The sequence below is a fragment of the Thalassophryne amazonica genome, chromosome 20 (genome assembly GCF_902500255.1).
Source record: "Thalassophryne amazonica chromosome 20, fThaAma1.1, whole genome shotgun sequence".
NCBI lineage: Eukaryota > Metazoa > Chordata > Actinopteri > Batrachoidiformes > Batrachoididae > Thalassophryne > Thalassophryne amazonica.
Window position 1 is genome coordinate 28,786,563 of NC_047122.1, and position 18,049 is coordinate 28,804,611.

General features: G+C 41.2%; 1 protein-coding gene across 1 annotated transcript in view; it reads left to right on the plus strand.

The window, feature by feature from the left end:
- The window catches only part of LOC117502424 (probable ATP-dependent RNA helicase ddx6), a 28,233-nt gene extending 11,204 nt beyond the window's left edge, over window positions 1-17,029 (plus strand). Inside the window, exons 6-13 of the mRNA XM_034161477.1 lie at window positions 4,267-4,361; window positions 4,504-4,626; window positions 10,814-10,942; window positions 11,458-11,574; window positions 13,467-13,530; window positions 13,648-13,749; window positions 13,905-14,127; window positions 14,221-17,029. Coding sequence (XP_034017368.1) covers window positions 4,267-4,361; window positions 4,504-4,626; window positions 10,814-10,942; window positions 11,458-11,574; window positions 13,467-13,530; window positions 13,648-13,749; window positions 13,905-14,122 — 848 coding nt within the window. The 3' untranslated portion in view covers window positions 14,123-14,127; window positions 14,221-17,029. The remainder of the gene's footprint in view (window positions 1-4,266; window positions 4,362-4,503; window positions 4,627-10,813; window positions 10,943-11,457; window positions 11,575-13,466; window positions 13,531-13,647; window positions 13,750-13,904; window positions 14,128-14,220) is intronic.
- The last annotated feature ends 1,020 nt before the right edge of the window (window positions 17,030-18,049 follow it).

Consider the following 18,049-nt stretch of genomic DNA (forward strand, 5'->3'; position numbering starts at 1 on the left):
GTGTGTGTATATGTGTGTGCGCGTGCGCGTGTGTGTATATGTGTGTGCGCGTGTGCGTGTGTGTAGAATTAAAGCGGCCACCTCATTGTGTATGCAGAACGGCACCGTGCGCAAAAGAGTGATTTTGCAGAAATTAATGGACGAACACAAAGTTTAAAGTGGGTTCACGGTTTGTGTGTGTTTAAAGCCAGAGAAAAAATAAAACCAGCGAGCTGCGGAGCCAGCGAGGAGCACAGAGGTGGCTGTCCAGGAGCCCTTGGTTCGGTTCTAGCTGGTCTGGTGCATTACAGGTGGACAGCATCCTGGCACACAACCGCGGGACTGTACTGGAGCGTCTATTTATGGGCTGCATTTAAAAAAAAAAAGTGACATCTTTAAATGCTGCTGTGAATCTGAATTGAAAACCCACATTTTAAAAGGACCAGGTGTGTTAGGGCTGGACGTTTGGACCAAACCCATCATGCCTAAACGTGTGCCAACACTGCGTTATCATGGCGCTACGTGGCTTAGTGTGGCTGATGTGAGCCATTCAAGGCTCTAATGGCAGTTCAGTCGTGGCTCACTAGAAGCTGCTACATGGCACATGTGGGGTACAGAGAGGCACATAGAGGCACCTTCATAGCAGATACATGATAGATGAAAACGTAGCTCATTCTTCGAATAATTGCTGACACACCCATGCGTGGCTCATTATTCATGGCTTATTCGGTGGGACCCAGGCTTATCACGTATCCGCTACTAAGGTGCCTCTCTGTACCCCGCATGTGCCACGTAGCAGCGTCTAGTGAGCCACAATCAACCGCTCATTAGAGCCTCGAATGGCTTGCATTAGCCACGCTAAGCCATGTAGTGCCATGATAACGCAGCTTTGGCGCAAATTTAGGCATGATAGGTTTGGTCCAAACCTCCAGCCCTCCCACACCTGGTCCTTTTAAAGTGTGGGTTTTCAATTCACAGCAGCATTTAAAGATGTCACATTTTTTTAAATGCAGTCCAAAAATAGACACTTCAGTACAGTACCGTGGTTGTGCGCTGCGTGCCAGGCTGCTGTCCACCTGTAATGCACCAGACCAGCTGGAACCGAACAAAGGGCTCCTGGACAGCCACCTCTGTACTCCTCGCTGGCTCTGCGGCTCGCTGGCTTTATTTCTTCTGCGGCTTTAAATACACATTATGATCCCACTTTTAACTTTGTGTTCGTCCATTTATTTCTGCAAAATCACTCTTTTGCGTGCGCGCGCTGCCGTTCTACATACACAATGAGGTGGCCAATTTAATTATACACAACTGCTGCCACAACTCATGTGGATCACTTTCAAAAAAAAAAAAAATTCTTCCACAGCTTACAATTCACCCTGATACAGCTTTTAACTTTGTGTTACCGCTTCACAATTGGTCTTTTGCGTGCTCTCCTTCTGTGTTGCTGCACAGCTCTTCATCCATGGCTTTAAACACACAGCCACTTTCACAGTCATCCAAATTTTAACTTTGTGTTTGTCCATTACTGAATGAAAAATCACTCTTTTGTGAGCTGGCGTTCTGCCTAAATGCTCCTTTGGAGCGTGATGAGTCACTGCCTCAGTGTGCAGTGCGCACACACAGCGTTAGCTCATGTGATCCATTAACAAGATATTAAATCAACTATAGCCATACTTTTACAGCTGGGAACTGTTTTATAAAGCTATAAAAATATTAAAAATAGTTACCTTAAGCTGTTCAAAATACATTCCACATGGAGCAGGAAAAAGAGGGGTAAAAAAAGCATCCAGATGAAACAGTCCTCTGTGATTCCAGAAGCGATTAGAGGTGTTTTCAGTATCCAGGGTTTGGCAGAAAATGATTGTAATCCGCTACAAAATAATTATTTTATATACAGCATCCAGAGCGCAGGGCAGGTTGAATTGTGCGCGCAAGAGGACAGCCACTCCAAAAGTAGCCTCTCAGGTCCTGCGTAGCTGCCAGGCACACGGATAATGTGCTTTCAGCAGCCTCATAAGCACCACGCAAATGCCTCTTGGTCATCGCAGTAACTCGTACACAAACTGCGCCACGCTGTTGTTGCTAAATTTTGAACTTCTTGAAATTAGCACCATGCTCAGAGAGCAGCCTCATTAACTGAAGATGATGCCTCTCAGAGCTACCATTCTCCCACAATAGTTGAAGAAACCCTGTCGTAGCAAAGAAAACATGCTGCGTGGCTCGTTATTCATCCTTCATTAGTCGGTGGGACCCAGGCTTAACGCTTGTCGTTCTGACTTTTAACGCGAGGAAGGATCCAACCATTTACCCAAATTCAGTACTTTTATTTATGGCTTTGTGGTATTTTGGAAATGTGCATGTTTCAGCATTTTAAAAAGAGGTAATTTCTTAGAGAGAGAGACAGACACAGGGAGAGACAGAGCGTGCCAGACAGAGAGGACTTGATTTTTATTTTTTGCTCTATGTAACACTTGTTTTGACGGTGTAAACGTATATTTCCGATGTCAATAAAGCTCCATTGAAATTGAGAGGATGAGACAGCTGTCTTTTCTCAATAAAATCTATGCTGTTTTTTTCAAGACCTGCCATTTTTCATCAATCAAGATTTAATTGATTTGATTTTTTTTTCTTCACAGCGGTGCCCAAAAAACTGCATACATGTGCTATTGTGAGGAAGGTGAATTTCCTAAATGCCACAAGAAACCACCAAAAAATAAAGTACTTAAATCTTTCACCAAAACATCAAATCTAGGCTTGCATCTTACATGTACCTTCTGGCAAATTGTAGTTGAACTTTCAGGTCTTCTTTTGAAGAAAATCCTCCTCTATACCATTTTACCATGAAGTTGTATAACTGGAAATACAAAATCGTGATAATAAAGAAAATGAAGTCCTGGCATATTGGCATTTATCCAAATTCAGGGATTGGATCAGAAGTGGGGAAAAATGTGGATCAGTGCATCTCTAATTGATATAATGTAATAGAAAAGGCAAACTTTGTGTGTGTGTGTGTAAAATATATATATATATATATAGTGTGTGTGTGTGTATACAGTGAGGAAAATAAGTATTTGATCCACTGTTGATTTTGCAAGTTTTCCCACCTACAAAGAATGAAGAGGTCTGTCACTTTTATTGTAGGTCCATCAGCTGTGAGACAGAATCCTAAAAAAAAAAAAAAATCCAGGAAATGTTTTTTTTTTTTTATTCATTTGCATGAAATAAGTATTTGATCACCTACCAAACAGCAAGAATTCCGGCCCTCATAGACCTGGTAGTTTGTCTATAAGAAGCCCTCCTATTCTGCACTCTTTACCTGTTTTAACTCATTACGTGCAAGGTCCCCCTGTTCACGCCAGCACATGTCCAGGCCTGTTTGAAGTTCAACAGTGACCATCTGGATGATCCAGAGGAGGTATGGGGGAAAGTCATGTGGTCAGATGAGACCAAAATAGAGCTTTTTGGTATCAACTCCACTTTGGAGGATGAGAGCAACTCCAAGAACACCGTCCCAACCATGAAGCATCAGGGTGGAAACATCATTTTTGGGGGTGTTTTTTTGCAAAGGGGACAGGACGACTTCACTGTATTGAAGGGAGTATGGATGGGGTCATGTATTGTGCGATTTTGGCAAACAACCTCCTTCCCTCAGTAACAGCGTTGAAAATGGGTCGTGGCTGGGTCTTGCAGCATGACAGTGACACCCAAACACACAGAGCCAAGGCAACTAAGGAGGCGCTCCGTAAGAAGCATTTCATGGTCCTGGAGTGGTGTAGGCATTCTCCAGACCTGAACCCAATATAAAATCTTCAGAGAGAGCTGAAACTCGAAACCTGAAAGAGCTGTATGGAGGAGTGGACCAAAATCCCTGCTGCAGTGTGCAAACTTGGTCAAGAATGACAGGAAACGTCTGACCTCTGTAATTGCAAACAAATGTTTCTATACCAAATATCTGTTTTTCTATTGTATCAAATACTTAATTCAGGCAATAAGATGCAAATTTAAAAAAAAAATTCTAGTGTTTTTTTTTTTCTTTAGATTCTGTCTCTCACAGTTGAAGTGTACCTACATTAAAAATTACAGACCTCTACATTCTTTGTGGGTGGGAAAACATGCAAAATCGACAGTGGATGAAATACTTATTTGCCTCACTGTATATGTAGGTTATGTATGCATGTGTGTGTATTGTGGGACTCTTAAGGCAAGAATCTGTTTTCATTGTGTAAAAGTTGTCCCATGGTTCCTGTGTATGCTCAATCCAATTTTTTATTTTGTTTTGTTATACAGTGCATGTAATCATCGCCACCCCTGGTAGGATCCTGGACTTGATTAAGAAAGGACTGGCAAAGGTGGATAAAGTCCAGATAATGGTGATGGATGAGGTAATTGTAAACAATACTTAAGTATAAATATGTGTCTTGTATACTACAGGAATTAACAGGCAGTGAATCAGCTTGCATCCATTAAGTTTTATAGTAAGTCTGGTATATTGATCTTGAATTTTTTTTTTTTTTTTTGCCACAGGCAGATAAATTGCTCTCTCAGGATTTTGTGGTGCTTATTGAGGATATCATTAGCTTCCTGGCCAAGAACAGGCAGATCCTGCTCTACTCTGCAACCTTCCCTATCAGTGTACAGAAGTTTATGGTAAGCTTTCAGCTTATTACTGTACCTAGTGGCTCTGGTCCAGTTCTGCTCACACTTTAGTCCTAACTGTTGACCAAATTCTGCCCATTTGGCACTAAGGTGGGGTCTGAAGACTTCTTGCCCAATTCCAAAGTTGATACTAGAAGTCCATGTTTTTGTTTTAATAGAAAGTAGCTTTAGGTGCATTGCTGTGAAGCACACAACTGTGGGTCTAAATAAACAGTGGAGACTAGTTGATTTCCAGGGTTGACCTTGATCCAAATACCATATTTAATGGAAATTGGATGAGTAGCAGAGCAATCAAATAGAAAAGTACAGGGATGAGAATTATCTGTGGATTTCAGAATTTTTTTGAGATCTGTGTAAATCCGTTGAGGAAAAATTTTGTGGGGGTGGTGCAGCACGGGGTCATCTGTGCAAGTTAAACCATAATAGTGCTGCTACAACAGCGAACTTTCAGCCAATCAGAAACTTTGTAATGTCTAAAGTCACTTAAAGTACCTGGATGTGGACATTTTGATTTTCTGCAATTTTTGCTCTGTCGCGCTGTCTGTAACACGGCCAAAATAACAGAGAGAGGACGAAGGCCGCGTTAAAGACATTGATAATGGTGTGTGTATTAAAAAAAAGTTTAGGTGGACATGGTTGGACCAGGAGGTGGACATTTATGGGACAAAAGCAAAACACTGAATTTGTCCACAAGGTTGAGCTCCCCGGTAAAGCCCTGTGCATGCTGTGTTTGGATTTCATCAACAAAACCTTGGAAGAACACTGCAAGACGAAGAAACATGTCATCAGATTAATATTAAATGGACTAATCTGCCTGGCGCCAGAAGAGAGCAGAAGAGGCACAGTGAGCCCCAAAGCCCACAGCACTTGTACCGGTAAGGGGGAGTGCTGAGCTCCTGACACCAGTCAGCGACCGAACATCCAGTGCTCGGGTGTGTGTCCAATAATTCTATTCATGCAGTTAAAATGTATTTAGAATCACTGAAATTTTTAAGTGTGCACGTACTGAAGTGAAATTCAGCGCAGCAAAACCTCTGTATATCTGCACGTCACCGCAGGACGCCTCATTTTGGGAGGGGGGAAAAAAACATTTTGATCTATTGCAGTTTATTGGTTGTATGTGTTTGGAAAGAGGTGTCATTTGATTTTAAATGGCGATTTGTTTTGAAGTTACTAATTCCAAGCGGACTCTATCTTTCTAACTTGACTCAGTAGAGAGCTGCGCAGCGTTTGGAGCAACAGAACTGAGAACGATTCTCGTTTCTTTCTCGCGACAGGAGTGCCAGTTAGTCACTTTAATCCACACAAAAGTGACTCGTGATTGACATATTTGAATGGCTTTGAGAGGAGTTAAGAAGCGGAGTTGCCGCTTCTGAAGAGGAGCGAAGCAAAGAACCTCAAAGCAGAGCCGCGCTGCAGAAACGGTTGATAACGTTTGGTAAGGTTAGACCTTAGTTATGTGAAGCACCTTGAGGCAACTTTATCGTGATTTGGTGCTGTATAGGAGCTCTGTCACTCGGGAGGAGCTCGGAGTCGAGCCGCTGCTCCTCCACATTGAAAGGAGCCAGCTGAGGTGGCTCGGGCATCTTTTCCAGATGCCCCCTGGACACCTCGCTGGAGAGGTGTTCCGGGCACGTCCCATCGGGAGGAGGCCCTGGGGAAGACCCAGATCACGCTGGAGGGACTACGTCTCTCAGCTGGCTTGGAAATGCCTCGGGATTCCCCTGGAGGAGCTGGGAGAGGTGTGTGTGGATCGGGAGGTCTGGGCGGCTTTGCTTGAGCTGCTGCCCCCGCGACCCGACCTAGGATAAGCGGAAGAAAATGGATGGATGGTGCTATATAAATGAAAGTAAACTGAAATTGATTACAGACCTGCTGCAGGGCCTGTAATCGACGTAGAGAAGTTATCATTTTCCCTCAAAAACAATGGCCGCTCTGAAGGACCAATAAGGGAATTAAGCAAAAAGGATATTTATCGGTGGATCGAATCATTTCTTAACGATACCCAAAAAGAACCGGTTCTCGATACCCAACCCTAGGCTTCTCTCCAAATTTAGAAGAATAAGCCTGAAAGAAGTTTCTGTTGGAAGTATTTTATATACAGGGTCAAGTGGGAGGTGGAAGTGTTGGCTTTTTAAATGCTTGAAAGACACTACTCACTGAGAGGATTTAGTACTGCTGCATCGGACTGATGCCAAAGATGGCAGCAGCCCAACATTAAGAGTGCCAGCTGCCGTTAAACACCGTAGAAAAAGAGAAAGGTGCGCATGATTTCTTAACGACCAAAAACATATAAAACTACTTAATTTACTAATATTTGGAGTAAGTCTGTGTAAATCGTCAGATCCAGTGATTGTGCAGCTAAAGCTAAGATAACATTAGCCAATAAAACAGTGGCTGACGAAATGCCATAGGAGAGGGGTGCGCTTGATTCATTCACAGGGGTGCGTTTTGAGAAGGACCGCATTAATGAATTTCCAAAATGCCACAAAAAACGCCAAAACAATAAATAAGAATATTTAATTTACTCATATTTTGAGTCAGTCTGGGTAAATTGTCGGACCCATTGATTGCACAGCCTTAAGATAACGTTAGTACACCACTTATTATTGGCTAACGTCACATTTTATTTTTAAGATTACTCACTCACCTCAGACAAATTTGACTCAAACTGAGTGTTTGTATATGTATAACCAAAAGTGAAGAATTTCATATTGTCTCGCTGACCGGGTCTGTGGGTGTCTGGCTCCACCCAGCTGCCCACACTCTGAATAGCTACTAGAAAAAAGCTCCTCCCAGCAGGGTGATATCCATCACTTGCCGGTTCACCTGAATCCATTTTATGCAAGTTTTACTGTATATTTTAATGTCAAGGCACATGAACAGGAAAGTGCTTCATTGTGGACCCCCCCCCCCCCCACACACACACACACACACACACCAAAAAAAAAAAAAACGCATACACAAAAAAAATATCTGCCAGAGTTTACCTGCATTGTTTAGACTTTGCAGCATAGTGAAAATAGCAGATTTTAGCCAAACTGTTGAATATTTTTCATATCTAGGTTTGCTGTTCTGTCACACTTGGGCATTGTACTCTCTAACAGAATGGCCACCCCACCGAATGTGGTCTGCTTTAGGTTTCTTCCCATAAAAATATCAAAAATTGATTCTGTAGTTTTTTCTTATCACTGTCAGACGTTCTTGCTCATGGGGTGGGTAAGGTCTGGATGTTACTTACAGTAGTGTTCAGAATAATAGTAGTGCTATGTGACTAAAACGATTAATCCAGGTTTTGAGTATATTTCTTATTGTTACATGGGAAACAAGGTACCAGTAGATTCTCACAAATCCAACAAGACCAAGCATTCATGATATGCACACTCTTAAGGCTATGAAATTGGGCTGTTAGTAAAAAAAAAAAAAAAAAAAAAGTAGAAAAGGGGGTGTTCACAATAATAGTACCATCTGCTGTTGACGCTAAAAACTCAAAACTATTATGTTCAAACTGCTTTTTTAGCAATCTGTGAATCACTAAACTAGTATTTAGTTGTATAACCACAGTTTTTCATGATTTCTTCACATCTGCGAGGCATTAATTTTGTTGGTTTGGAACCAAGATTTTGCTCGTTTACTAGTGTGCTTGGGGTCATTGTCTTGTTGAAACACCCATTTCAAGGGCATGTCCTCTTCAGCATAAGGCAACATGACCGCTTCAAGTATTTTGACATATCCAAACTGATCCATGATACTTGGTATGCGATATATAGGCCCAACACCATAGTAGGAGAAACATGCCCATATAATGATGCTTGCACCACCATGCTTCACTGTGAACTGTGGCTTGAATTCAGTTTGGGGGTCGTCTCACAAACTGTCTGCGGCCCTTGGACCCAAAAAGAACAATTTTACTCTCATCAGTCCACAAAATATTCCTCCATTTCTCTTTAGGCCAGTTGATGTGTTCTTTGGCAAATTGTAACCTCTTCTGCACGTCTTTTATTTAACAGAGGGACTTTGCAAGGAATTCTTGCAAATAAATTAGCTTCACACACGCGTCTTCTAACTGTCACAGCACTTACAGGTAACTCCAGACTGTCTTTGATCATCCTGGAGCTGATCAGTGGGTGAGCCTTTGCCATTCTGGTTATTCTTCTATCCATTTTGATGGTGGTTTTCCGTTTTCTTCCATGTGTCTGTTTTTTTTGTTTTGTTTTGTTTTTTTTTGTCCATTTTAAAGCATTGGAGATCATTGTAGATGAACAGCCTATAATTTTTTGCACCTGCGTATAGGTTTTCCCTTCTCCAATCAACTTTTTAATCAGACTACGCTGTTCTTCTGAACAATGTCTTGAACGTCCCATTTTCCTCAGGCTTTCAAAGAGAAAAGCGTGTTCAACAGGTGCTGGCTTCATCCTTAAATAGGGGACACCTGATTCACACCTGTTTGTTCCACAAAATTGACGAACTCGCTGACTGAATGCCACACTACTATTACTGTGAACACCCCCTTTTCTAATTTTTTTTTTTACTAATAGTCCAATTTCATAGCCTTAAGAGTGTGCATATCATGAATGCTTGGTCTTGTTGGATTTGTGAGAAAACTGGTACCTTGTTTCCCATGTAACAATAAGAAATATACTCAAAACCTGGATTAATCTTTTTAGTCACATAGCACTACTATTATTCTGAACACTACTGTATGTGTAGTGCTTTTGGGGTGACATGATTTGGTGTTACATAAATAAACTTGTTTATAGTTTATTTCCCATCATATATCTTTAGTAGAGCTGAATGTTTTGAAGAAACCAGTGAAAATCACTTCCTACTTAACCAATTGGTTCAAAATGCTGCAGCTAGACTTTTGATATGAAGCAGAAAGTTCAACCACATTACACCCATTTTGGCATCTCTTCACTGGCTTCCTGTCCCAGTGAGATCAGATCTTAAGGTTCTGCTACTAACCTATAAAATTATTCATGGACTGGCACCTCCCTACCTAGCTGACGTAATTAAACCTTACGTACCGGCTCGGGCTTTACGTTCTCAGGGTGCAGGAATACTTTGTGTCCCTAGGGTGAATAAGAAGTCTGCGGGTCACAGAACTTTCTCTTATCGTGCCCCTGTTCTGTGGAATGGTCTCCCTGCGTCAATAAAACAATCAGATTCTGTGGAGACTTTCAAGTCCAGACTTACGATGCACTTTTTTTCCCTTTCATATGGCTAGCATACTGGTACAGTTTTGTTCTACGCTTTTTACTCTTTTAATTCATGTTATTAGTCATTGGAGCGGACCGCAACCTCAACTTTACCTAAATTCTGGGTCTTTTAGTGAAGCTTAGGGCTAGCGGCCGGCGATCACCTTAGTATTTCTTCTGTTTTTCTTGTTGATTAATGCTGGCAAATTATACAGTATTTTTTGTCCTTCTGATGCCTGATTCTGTTTTTTCTGTGTTTAAGGTGCAGCTCCATCCAGAGATGGGAGTTGTATTTGTGTTGGCGACCCTCCTGTCCTGTGCACCAACAGCAATTCTTGTATATTCTGTGAATTGTTTCTGTAATTTATGTTTGTAGCATGGCCCAAGCAGAGGGTCCTTTGGGTCTGGTCTGCTTGAGGTTTCTTCCTCAGAGGGAGTTTTTCCTTACCACTGTTGCTCTGGGGGTTAGTAAGGTTAGACCTTACCTGTGTGAAGCGCCTTGGGGCAACTCTGTTGTGATTTGGCGCTATATAAATGAAAATAAATTGAAATTGAATTGAAGAAAGGGATTTAGATTTGTGTGTGCATGTGTCAAACATCAGCATGCAGAAGCAGCATCTGTTATACATATTTCTCTCATACTTTTGCTGTTACAGCATCCTTGATCAAGTTTAGCACCACAGTTTGTTGAAATGGAAAAGTGTTGTCCAGAAATGCCATGTTTTTTTTGTTGTTTTTTTAACACCTGTTGTTGTATTCAGGTGTTGTAGTGTCAGTGTTAGCCAAATCAAAACGGGACCTGCTGCATTAACTGCCTTTCAGAAAGCACCCAGGTTGGCAGCTCCAGTGACTTGGCTGAAGTCTTGAGGTTGAAATAATTGAGACGTCCAGCAGGCCTGCGTAGTGATTTATGGGAGCACACGTCCTTGAAGTGAGTCTTAAATGTGTTCTTATTTATTGTCCACGTTTCCCTCCTGTAGACAAAACACCTTCAGAAGCCCTATGAGATAAACCTGATGGAGGAGCTGACTCTGAAGGGCATCACTCAGTACTACGCCTACGTCACAGAGAGGCAGAAAGTTCACTGCCTCAACACCTTGTTCTCCAGGGTAACTCACTAATGGTTGCTGGCTTGTCATTGTTAAAGTGCAGTTCTTTGTTTGCTGGCTCTGAGCACATTTGAAAAGGGCAAACCTGAAGGCATAAGCACTTAAAAAAAAATAGATGTTCACTCTAGAAACATTCATCCATCTTCAATACCCACTTACTCCAATTAAGTAGGGCAATCATAGGGTGTGAGGCGGTACACCCTGAACAGGACGCTAGTCTGTGGCAGGGTCACATATAGACAAACACATTCTCACACACACACTCACACCCCTACCGTCACTCTAGAAAGTGTGGTGTGGTTCTTATCTCAGCCACTATAAACATAATATACAGGACGTGTCTGTGTACTGTCGCTTGAAAATACAAGCATGAATTTGCAAAGTAATGAAGTGATTTCACCTTACTCACTCATAGTACACCTACAGTATTTAAAGTGATGGATTTTTCTTGAAAATGTTAATCATACATCTGCATTAAGTCATCAGGATGAACAGTTTTCCTCCTTTTGTCACAGCTGCAGATCAACCAGTCCATTATCTTCTGTAACTCTACTCAGAGGGTGGAGCTCTTGGCCAAGAAGATTACCCAGCTGGGCTATTCCTGCTTCTACATCCATGCTAAGATGATGCAGGTAAGAATCGGGCACAATACATGAAAATGTTGACATCTCCTTCAAACAAAGGTGCCAAACTGAGCATCTGGATGTGATACAAGTATTGTTGTGAGTGGGAGAGTCATTACCCCTCATAATCTATGCATACATAAAGCTTTGGTCAGCTGCTTGTGCACCAAAATACTTGTATATATGGGTTGTAATTAAAGCCCGACCGATATGGATTTTTTGAGGCCGATGCGATAACGATATTTGGATGAAAAAAAAAAACGATAATCGATAAATCGGCTGATTTGCCAATAGCTGATAAATCAGCCAATATTATTATTATTTTTTTAAATGAATAAAATGTTCTTTTTTTGGACCCTTAACAAAAAAGGTATGAGCTAAAAGCTGAAGCTTTGTCCTCATATTGATTAACTTTATAACAGAAGAATTTTCAAGTTCAAAAAATGCAAAAATGCAATTCGAGCAGTTAGGGGGCTATTCAAATGGGCCAACTAGTAAGATATCACTCCTGAAAACGATCTTTGCCATATCACGTGAGGTAAATCTGCCATACGATTGGATTTTGTAAAACCATGTGACGGAGAACCAATTCCGATTGGACACTCACATTGCGCATGTCATCACACATCTTCTATGAGGAGTACCAAGATGGGCGATGGTGGATCGAAAGTCCGCGGAGTTAACTTTTCAGCAAAAAAAAAAAGTAAATTCCTATCTCATATCATTAAAAAGTTATTTACAATTTAGTAAAGCTTGGTCTCAGCCATTGTATATGAAGGCGTCGGCCCCAGAGGGTTAATGGCGAACGGCCGTAATTCCCAGAACCCTTCCGGACGTCCAGTGAATCTGAATGTTTCAACCTCTTAGCAGTAAACGAAAGTTTTTCATGCTAGAAATAAGGTCTACACAACATGGGCTTAATAAAAAGTGTGACCGACACAATGAAGCACATTTGACACATTACTACATAAACTGAGTTAATCAAACTGAGTTGAACTGAAACAGGAGAAATGTGAGGTGAATATAATCGCAAAGTTATTACAAACAACATCCTTATAAACTTACTTGTATGCTTTTGTCAGTCGATCAGTGCAGTGTGACGGCGAACTACGGGGGCCGGTGATGAACACATTTAAGCAGGGGTGTAAGCAGCTGTCAGTTGAATGGAGTCAGAGCTCCATCTACTGGACCAACGGTGCAAGGACATTTTACATTGCCGACACAAACATTATTTCAGTAACTGTTCTGTTTATGAGAAATTATTGGCGTTCTATCGGCAAAATTTCGGCCGATAGTGAGTACTTTGAAAAGGGCTTATATCGGCCAGGCTGTAGTTGTAATACAAAAGGATATGTTGCAGTTTGTGCTTGTAGTCTTTGTGAAAAGCACTCCTACAGGCACAACTACAACAAGTAACACTTTTTCTTCAAATTGTACTGGACATCATAAATGGGTATTTCAGAGGAGTTTGACTTTGAGCTTGTTTTGGTCTTCCCAAGAGCCTCTGTGTAACTGTCTATATGCTGTGATTTTTGTGTGTAGGTACTCTACATTTCAAACACTCCTGCACTCCATGACATTTCAGATGTGGTTTAAGTAGGAAGTGATTTTCTTTTTTCATAATGTTGAAAATTTCTCTAGTTTATTTATAAAAAAAAAAAGAAAAAAAAGGAAGATGCCCACAGCTGTTAAATTATGGTGTGTGTCATTTTGGATCCAAGCTGAGAATTCAGAGCATAAAAGTTCTAAATGAGGCAGTGTTGTGACGTGGAGGGCAAACTGTCTCCACAGCGTCATTGATTTCAGTATAGTCAGGGAATGTCACATTTGTCCACTCTTAGTGAAGGACTGTCACCCTCCTCTCATATGTTGTTTTTTTTTTTTTTTTTTTCCCTTTTCAGGAATACAGAAACCGTGTGTTTCATGACTTTAGAAACGGGCTGTGCAGAAATCTGGTTTGCACGGGTAAGTTTTGATTATATTATGAACGATTTTATTGAGTCATTTAGTCGTAATGAGGAAGCGAGGTGTTGATGTCTGTTGAACTCCGTGGTGTGTGTTTATTTATTTACATTTGAACAGATCTGTTCACCAGAGGTATTGACATCCAGGCCGTCAACGTAGTCATCAATTTTGACTTTCCGAAGAACGCAGAGACTTACCTCCATCGCATTGGAAGATCAGGTATTTTTATCACTGTGACTCGGTGATCAGTGCTGCGTTAAAATGTTATGTATTGGAAGAGGGGGATCTGAGTGGTGGCTCTCGCTTCCTGTTGCATAACGTCTAATAGCTGTTGTAGGTAAAGGAGATCACGAGTTGCATTGTGCCACTCACAGGGAGGTTCGGTCACCTGGGCCTGGCCATCAACCTGATCACTTCAGAAGACCGTTTCAACCTGAAGGCAATTGAAGACCAGCTGGTGACGGACATCAAGCCCATCCCCGGCAGCATCGACAGGAGCCTGTATGTGGCCGAATACCACACAGCCAGTGGCAACTGTGACGGGGGAGAGGAGGACGATGACAAAACAGGACACCAGCAGGACAGCATCTAAAGCAGGTAAGGGGTTACTGTGGCAAGGTATGAACTCGTTTGTTACCTGTGTGCTGAACAAGAGCCATCTTCCTGATATAGTTTTTGTCTTCCATGCAGGACAACCCGGGCTTTCACAGAAACATCACTGCTTGTACACAGACTTTAGACCATTCAAGTTTCACGTTTCTAACCTGTTTTGGGAGCCATTTGAAAGGATTTTTCCCTCCATAAGTGTTAGAGCTGTCATTAATTGTGACTGAGGACACTGAAGTAAACTGTTTTTGCACCAAACACAGACTGGCTCATGCATCCTGTGTGGACAGATTTGTCTCTGTTACCAACAGGTGAGATGGCACTTTGTTTTTCAAATACAGCACAGGCACCCATCAAAGCTGTTTTGAACCCTGATACAAACTGTTTCTTTGAAGCCTGTTTTTGTCATGTTGCCAGCAGTAACGTTAGTCATTTAGGTTTTGGTTTTTAATGAAATGTTTCAGTGGTGCACCCACGACCAGCCTTTGTTCTTTCCACTCACACTGCTGTTGTCACTTAAGTGCCTTATCTTCCTCCAGTGTGCACTCATCCTTCCATAACTTGCTGTCGCCTGTCGTGCAGCGGAATATGAGCACAAATGAGACAAAATAATAGTAGCCTGAGGTTTTACTGAACCTCCGTTATGCAAGAGAAAACCCAACGTACAACACACAACTTGCTGTGGAAAAGTGGCTCAAACTCCTCAGAAAAAAAAAATCATCCTGAATGTGAGCATTTATTTTTTAATGTGAACTTTGCAATAAAACAGGCAGCTTTTATTTAAATACTGCATGACTGTTTTGGTTGTTACTTTGAATAGTGCGCGTGCAGCTTTGTGAACACTCCGATACGCAGATGTCAATCAACAGCATGAGGTATAGAATATCTAATATAGGCTCTTATTGTTGCCTGGAGCTTCTTTTCCTTAAAACACACACTTGGGGCAGCAGAAGACTGCAGATCCATTATCGACTAAACTGCTTTATAACAGACTAAACTGCTGCTCAGAGTGATGGTTCAAAATGGTTTTGATTTGGTGCAGAGCTGATATATATAATATAAAGCATCACAGGATTAAATAGCACAGTCTGGTTTTGGTGCACCCCCACCCCCCTTCAGGGTTCTCAGAAATGTGGATTTTTCTTTTTCCTCCTGCCTTATCTGGTGTTTCTTCCAGCCCTGTTATGACACACTGAGTTTGGTGACTGTATGTTTTCCAGCCTTATGGTTAAGTTGTCCATTATTTTACTGCAGTTTCGCTCAAATTGTCCAGATTATCGGACATGCGGTTTTAATATTTTTGGATTTAAAATGGCTTCATGAACCAGAGTTACGAAACAAAGGACCATATATTTTATTTTATGTTCAACGGTTAAAATGGGGGGGTGCACAGCAGTTCTGCAGCAGCAATATCTGACGACTACTTTTTTTTTTTTTTTTTCCTGGGAGGATTTATTCTGAGTTGGACTGTTTTTTGTTTTGGGTTTTTTTTTGCAAACTTGTAGCATGTTTAAACAGGCAGCTGTGACTTTTTTGTCCTCCCCTAACATTATGTCTAACTGTTTAAAAAAGAAAAACAAAAAGAGAAGAAATATTTTTGCTTTTTAAATTTTTATTTTTCAACATTGCTTAAAGCAGTTTGGGGCTGGGCAGGGGGCTGTCAGGCTTTAGCACTGTTTTTTTTTTTTCAGGTTTGGGTGGGTTTGAAAACGTATCAGATTCTCTGAGTGCAAATTAAATCTTCTCTCTGGCACTTACAGCTCTGACACAACAAATGCTTTGCTTTAAACAGATTATACGAGTTTGCTTCGTGATTGTAAGTACCAGACAGAAGGCGCAAATCTTCTCGGGCGCGGAGTTTCTGGAAGGCATTGAACCACTGTGATCTTCAATCTGTTGTTCATGTGACGGACGATCAAAGTGCTGTGGTTAGGTTTCAGTAACTCAGTCAGATGGCCACTGAAGCAAGCTTTGTTCCAGATGTGGTGAATCATTAGGAGGAAACATTGTAAAGGATTCATTGTTTACGCCTGTTGTTTACAATTACAGCAGCAACAAAATGCTTTGCTTCATGATGGAGTATAAGTTCATTGCTTTTTTTTTTTAATGGTTTTTCAGGATTAACATTGAAGCAAAACCAAAAAAGTGGAATGTCGTGAGTGTGATCGACACTTCAGTGTGTGTGTGTGTGTGTGTGTGTGTGTGTGTGTGTGTGTGTGTGTGTGTGTGTGTGTGTGTGTGTGTGTGTGTGTGTGTGTGTTAGCTACCATTACAGGTCATTGAGTTTGCCCCATGTGACTTTGTGCACGTGTAGCTTCAACTAAACAGACGACCAGTGACTGCAATTATGTTTGGGAAGAAATCAATTGGATTTGGAGTCGTCCTGTTTGTTGAGTGCAGTTGTCTTGAGAGAATGATGATTTTGTGTGTGTGTGTGAGAGAGAGAGAGAGAGACCGTGTGTGTGCACACGCGCCTAAGATTTCTCTGCCAGTTAAAGATAAAATTGCCTGCCACTTTGCCCTGTTTTTAATGTTGTTGTTTTGGTTTTTTTTCCCTGTACACTGAGATACAGACATGACTTTAATTCAGTTGGTGGTGACTTTGAACATACGTAATTATGACTGTATCACTTTTGCGAAAACACTTTAATGAAGAGGGGAAGTAACATGAATTTTATTTTCAAACTGGCAGAAATGTTTGTGTTTTTTTTTTTTTTTTATCAGTGAGAATGTGTTGGATGGCAGTGCAGTTGTTGACACTGGTCAGCGGTGCAGATTTCCTCTGTTCCTCTTATTCTTTTCTGGTAACTCAGGTTTGTGGAGGTTTCAAATTAAAAAATGTCCACAAATTTGTATTAATCAGATTTTATGATCATCTCTTTTGTGATCCAAAGTGAAACTGGTCACACGTCTGGGGTTTAAATGAGGTCAAATGTGGAATGTTTCTTGATGTAAATTGGATGAAAATGCTGATGTGCTCAGGTGTCACATTTTGTCCAACAAATTGTCCAGAAAAATGTTTCAGACTCACAGAAATGCAGCACATTGCTGAATCAGGTCCAGGACATTTTTGTCGTTCGTGTTGGACTGAGCTGGTCCCTCAGTGATCACCAAGGAAATGATGAACAGAGTTGTGTGTGGCGTGTTTGTCGGATGTGCGCGTGTGTGTGCTCACTATGACCTGGCGGGTCAGTGGTGGGTGGGTGGGGTGGTTTGGGGTGGGGTTTTTTCAGAAAGTTATTTGGAAGGGCAAAAAACAAACAAAAAAAAAAGCCAGTCACAAAAAAGGTGAGGGTTTGGGAACAAAACAGCAAAATAAAACTCTATTTTTTTTTTTTTTTTTTAAGAGAAAATTATGATGTACTGTGCACAAATATGGTGAATTGGATTTGTTGTTGGGCACTAATGTAGGCTCCTCAAGGTTCAGGGTTTTTCGGTTAAACCAGAGGGTAAACTTTGCCCATCATGCACAGTACGAGTGTCTCCCCATAATACAAATGCAAACGAGCAATGTTATGATTAATCCAGATTTGATTTGAGGATAAAGTTACAACAGTATTTTCCAACATGTAGAAAAGTGTCTTAATATCAATCTCAATTGGCTCAATTGTTTCTGGAAAGTAGATGCTTGTTTTATCAACCCTCTTGTCACTTCATTTTTTTTTTCTTTTCTGTTCTTGTAAGTTTGTCACCCTGCTTCCCCAAAGCCGATGTCAGTCCCAGGTGTGTTGGACTGCTATTAGACCTGTGTGATTAGGTAGTCAGAATTTGTGTTCCTTCCTCATTATGTACCTGATTAGTTTAAAAACATAATTATTTTTACTGACTGTTAAGATGGACATTTAATTCTTTCATCAGACTGTTTTATTGTGTTGTTCCTTATTAAACAAAAAAGCAAACAATTGGGGGGCAT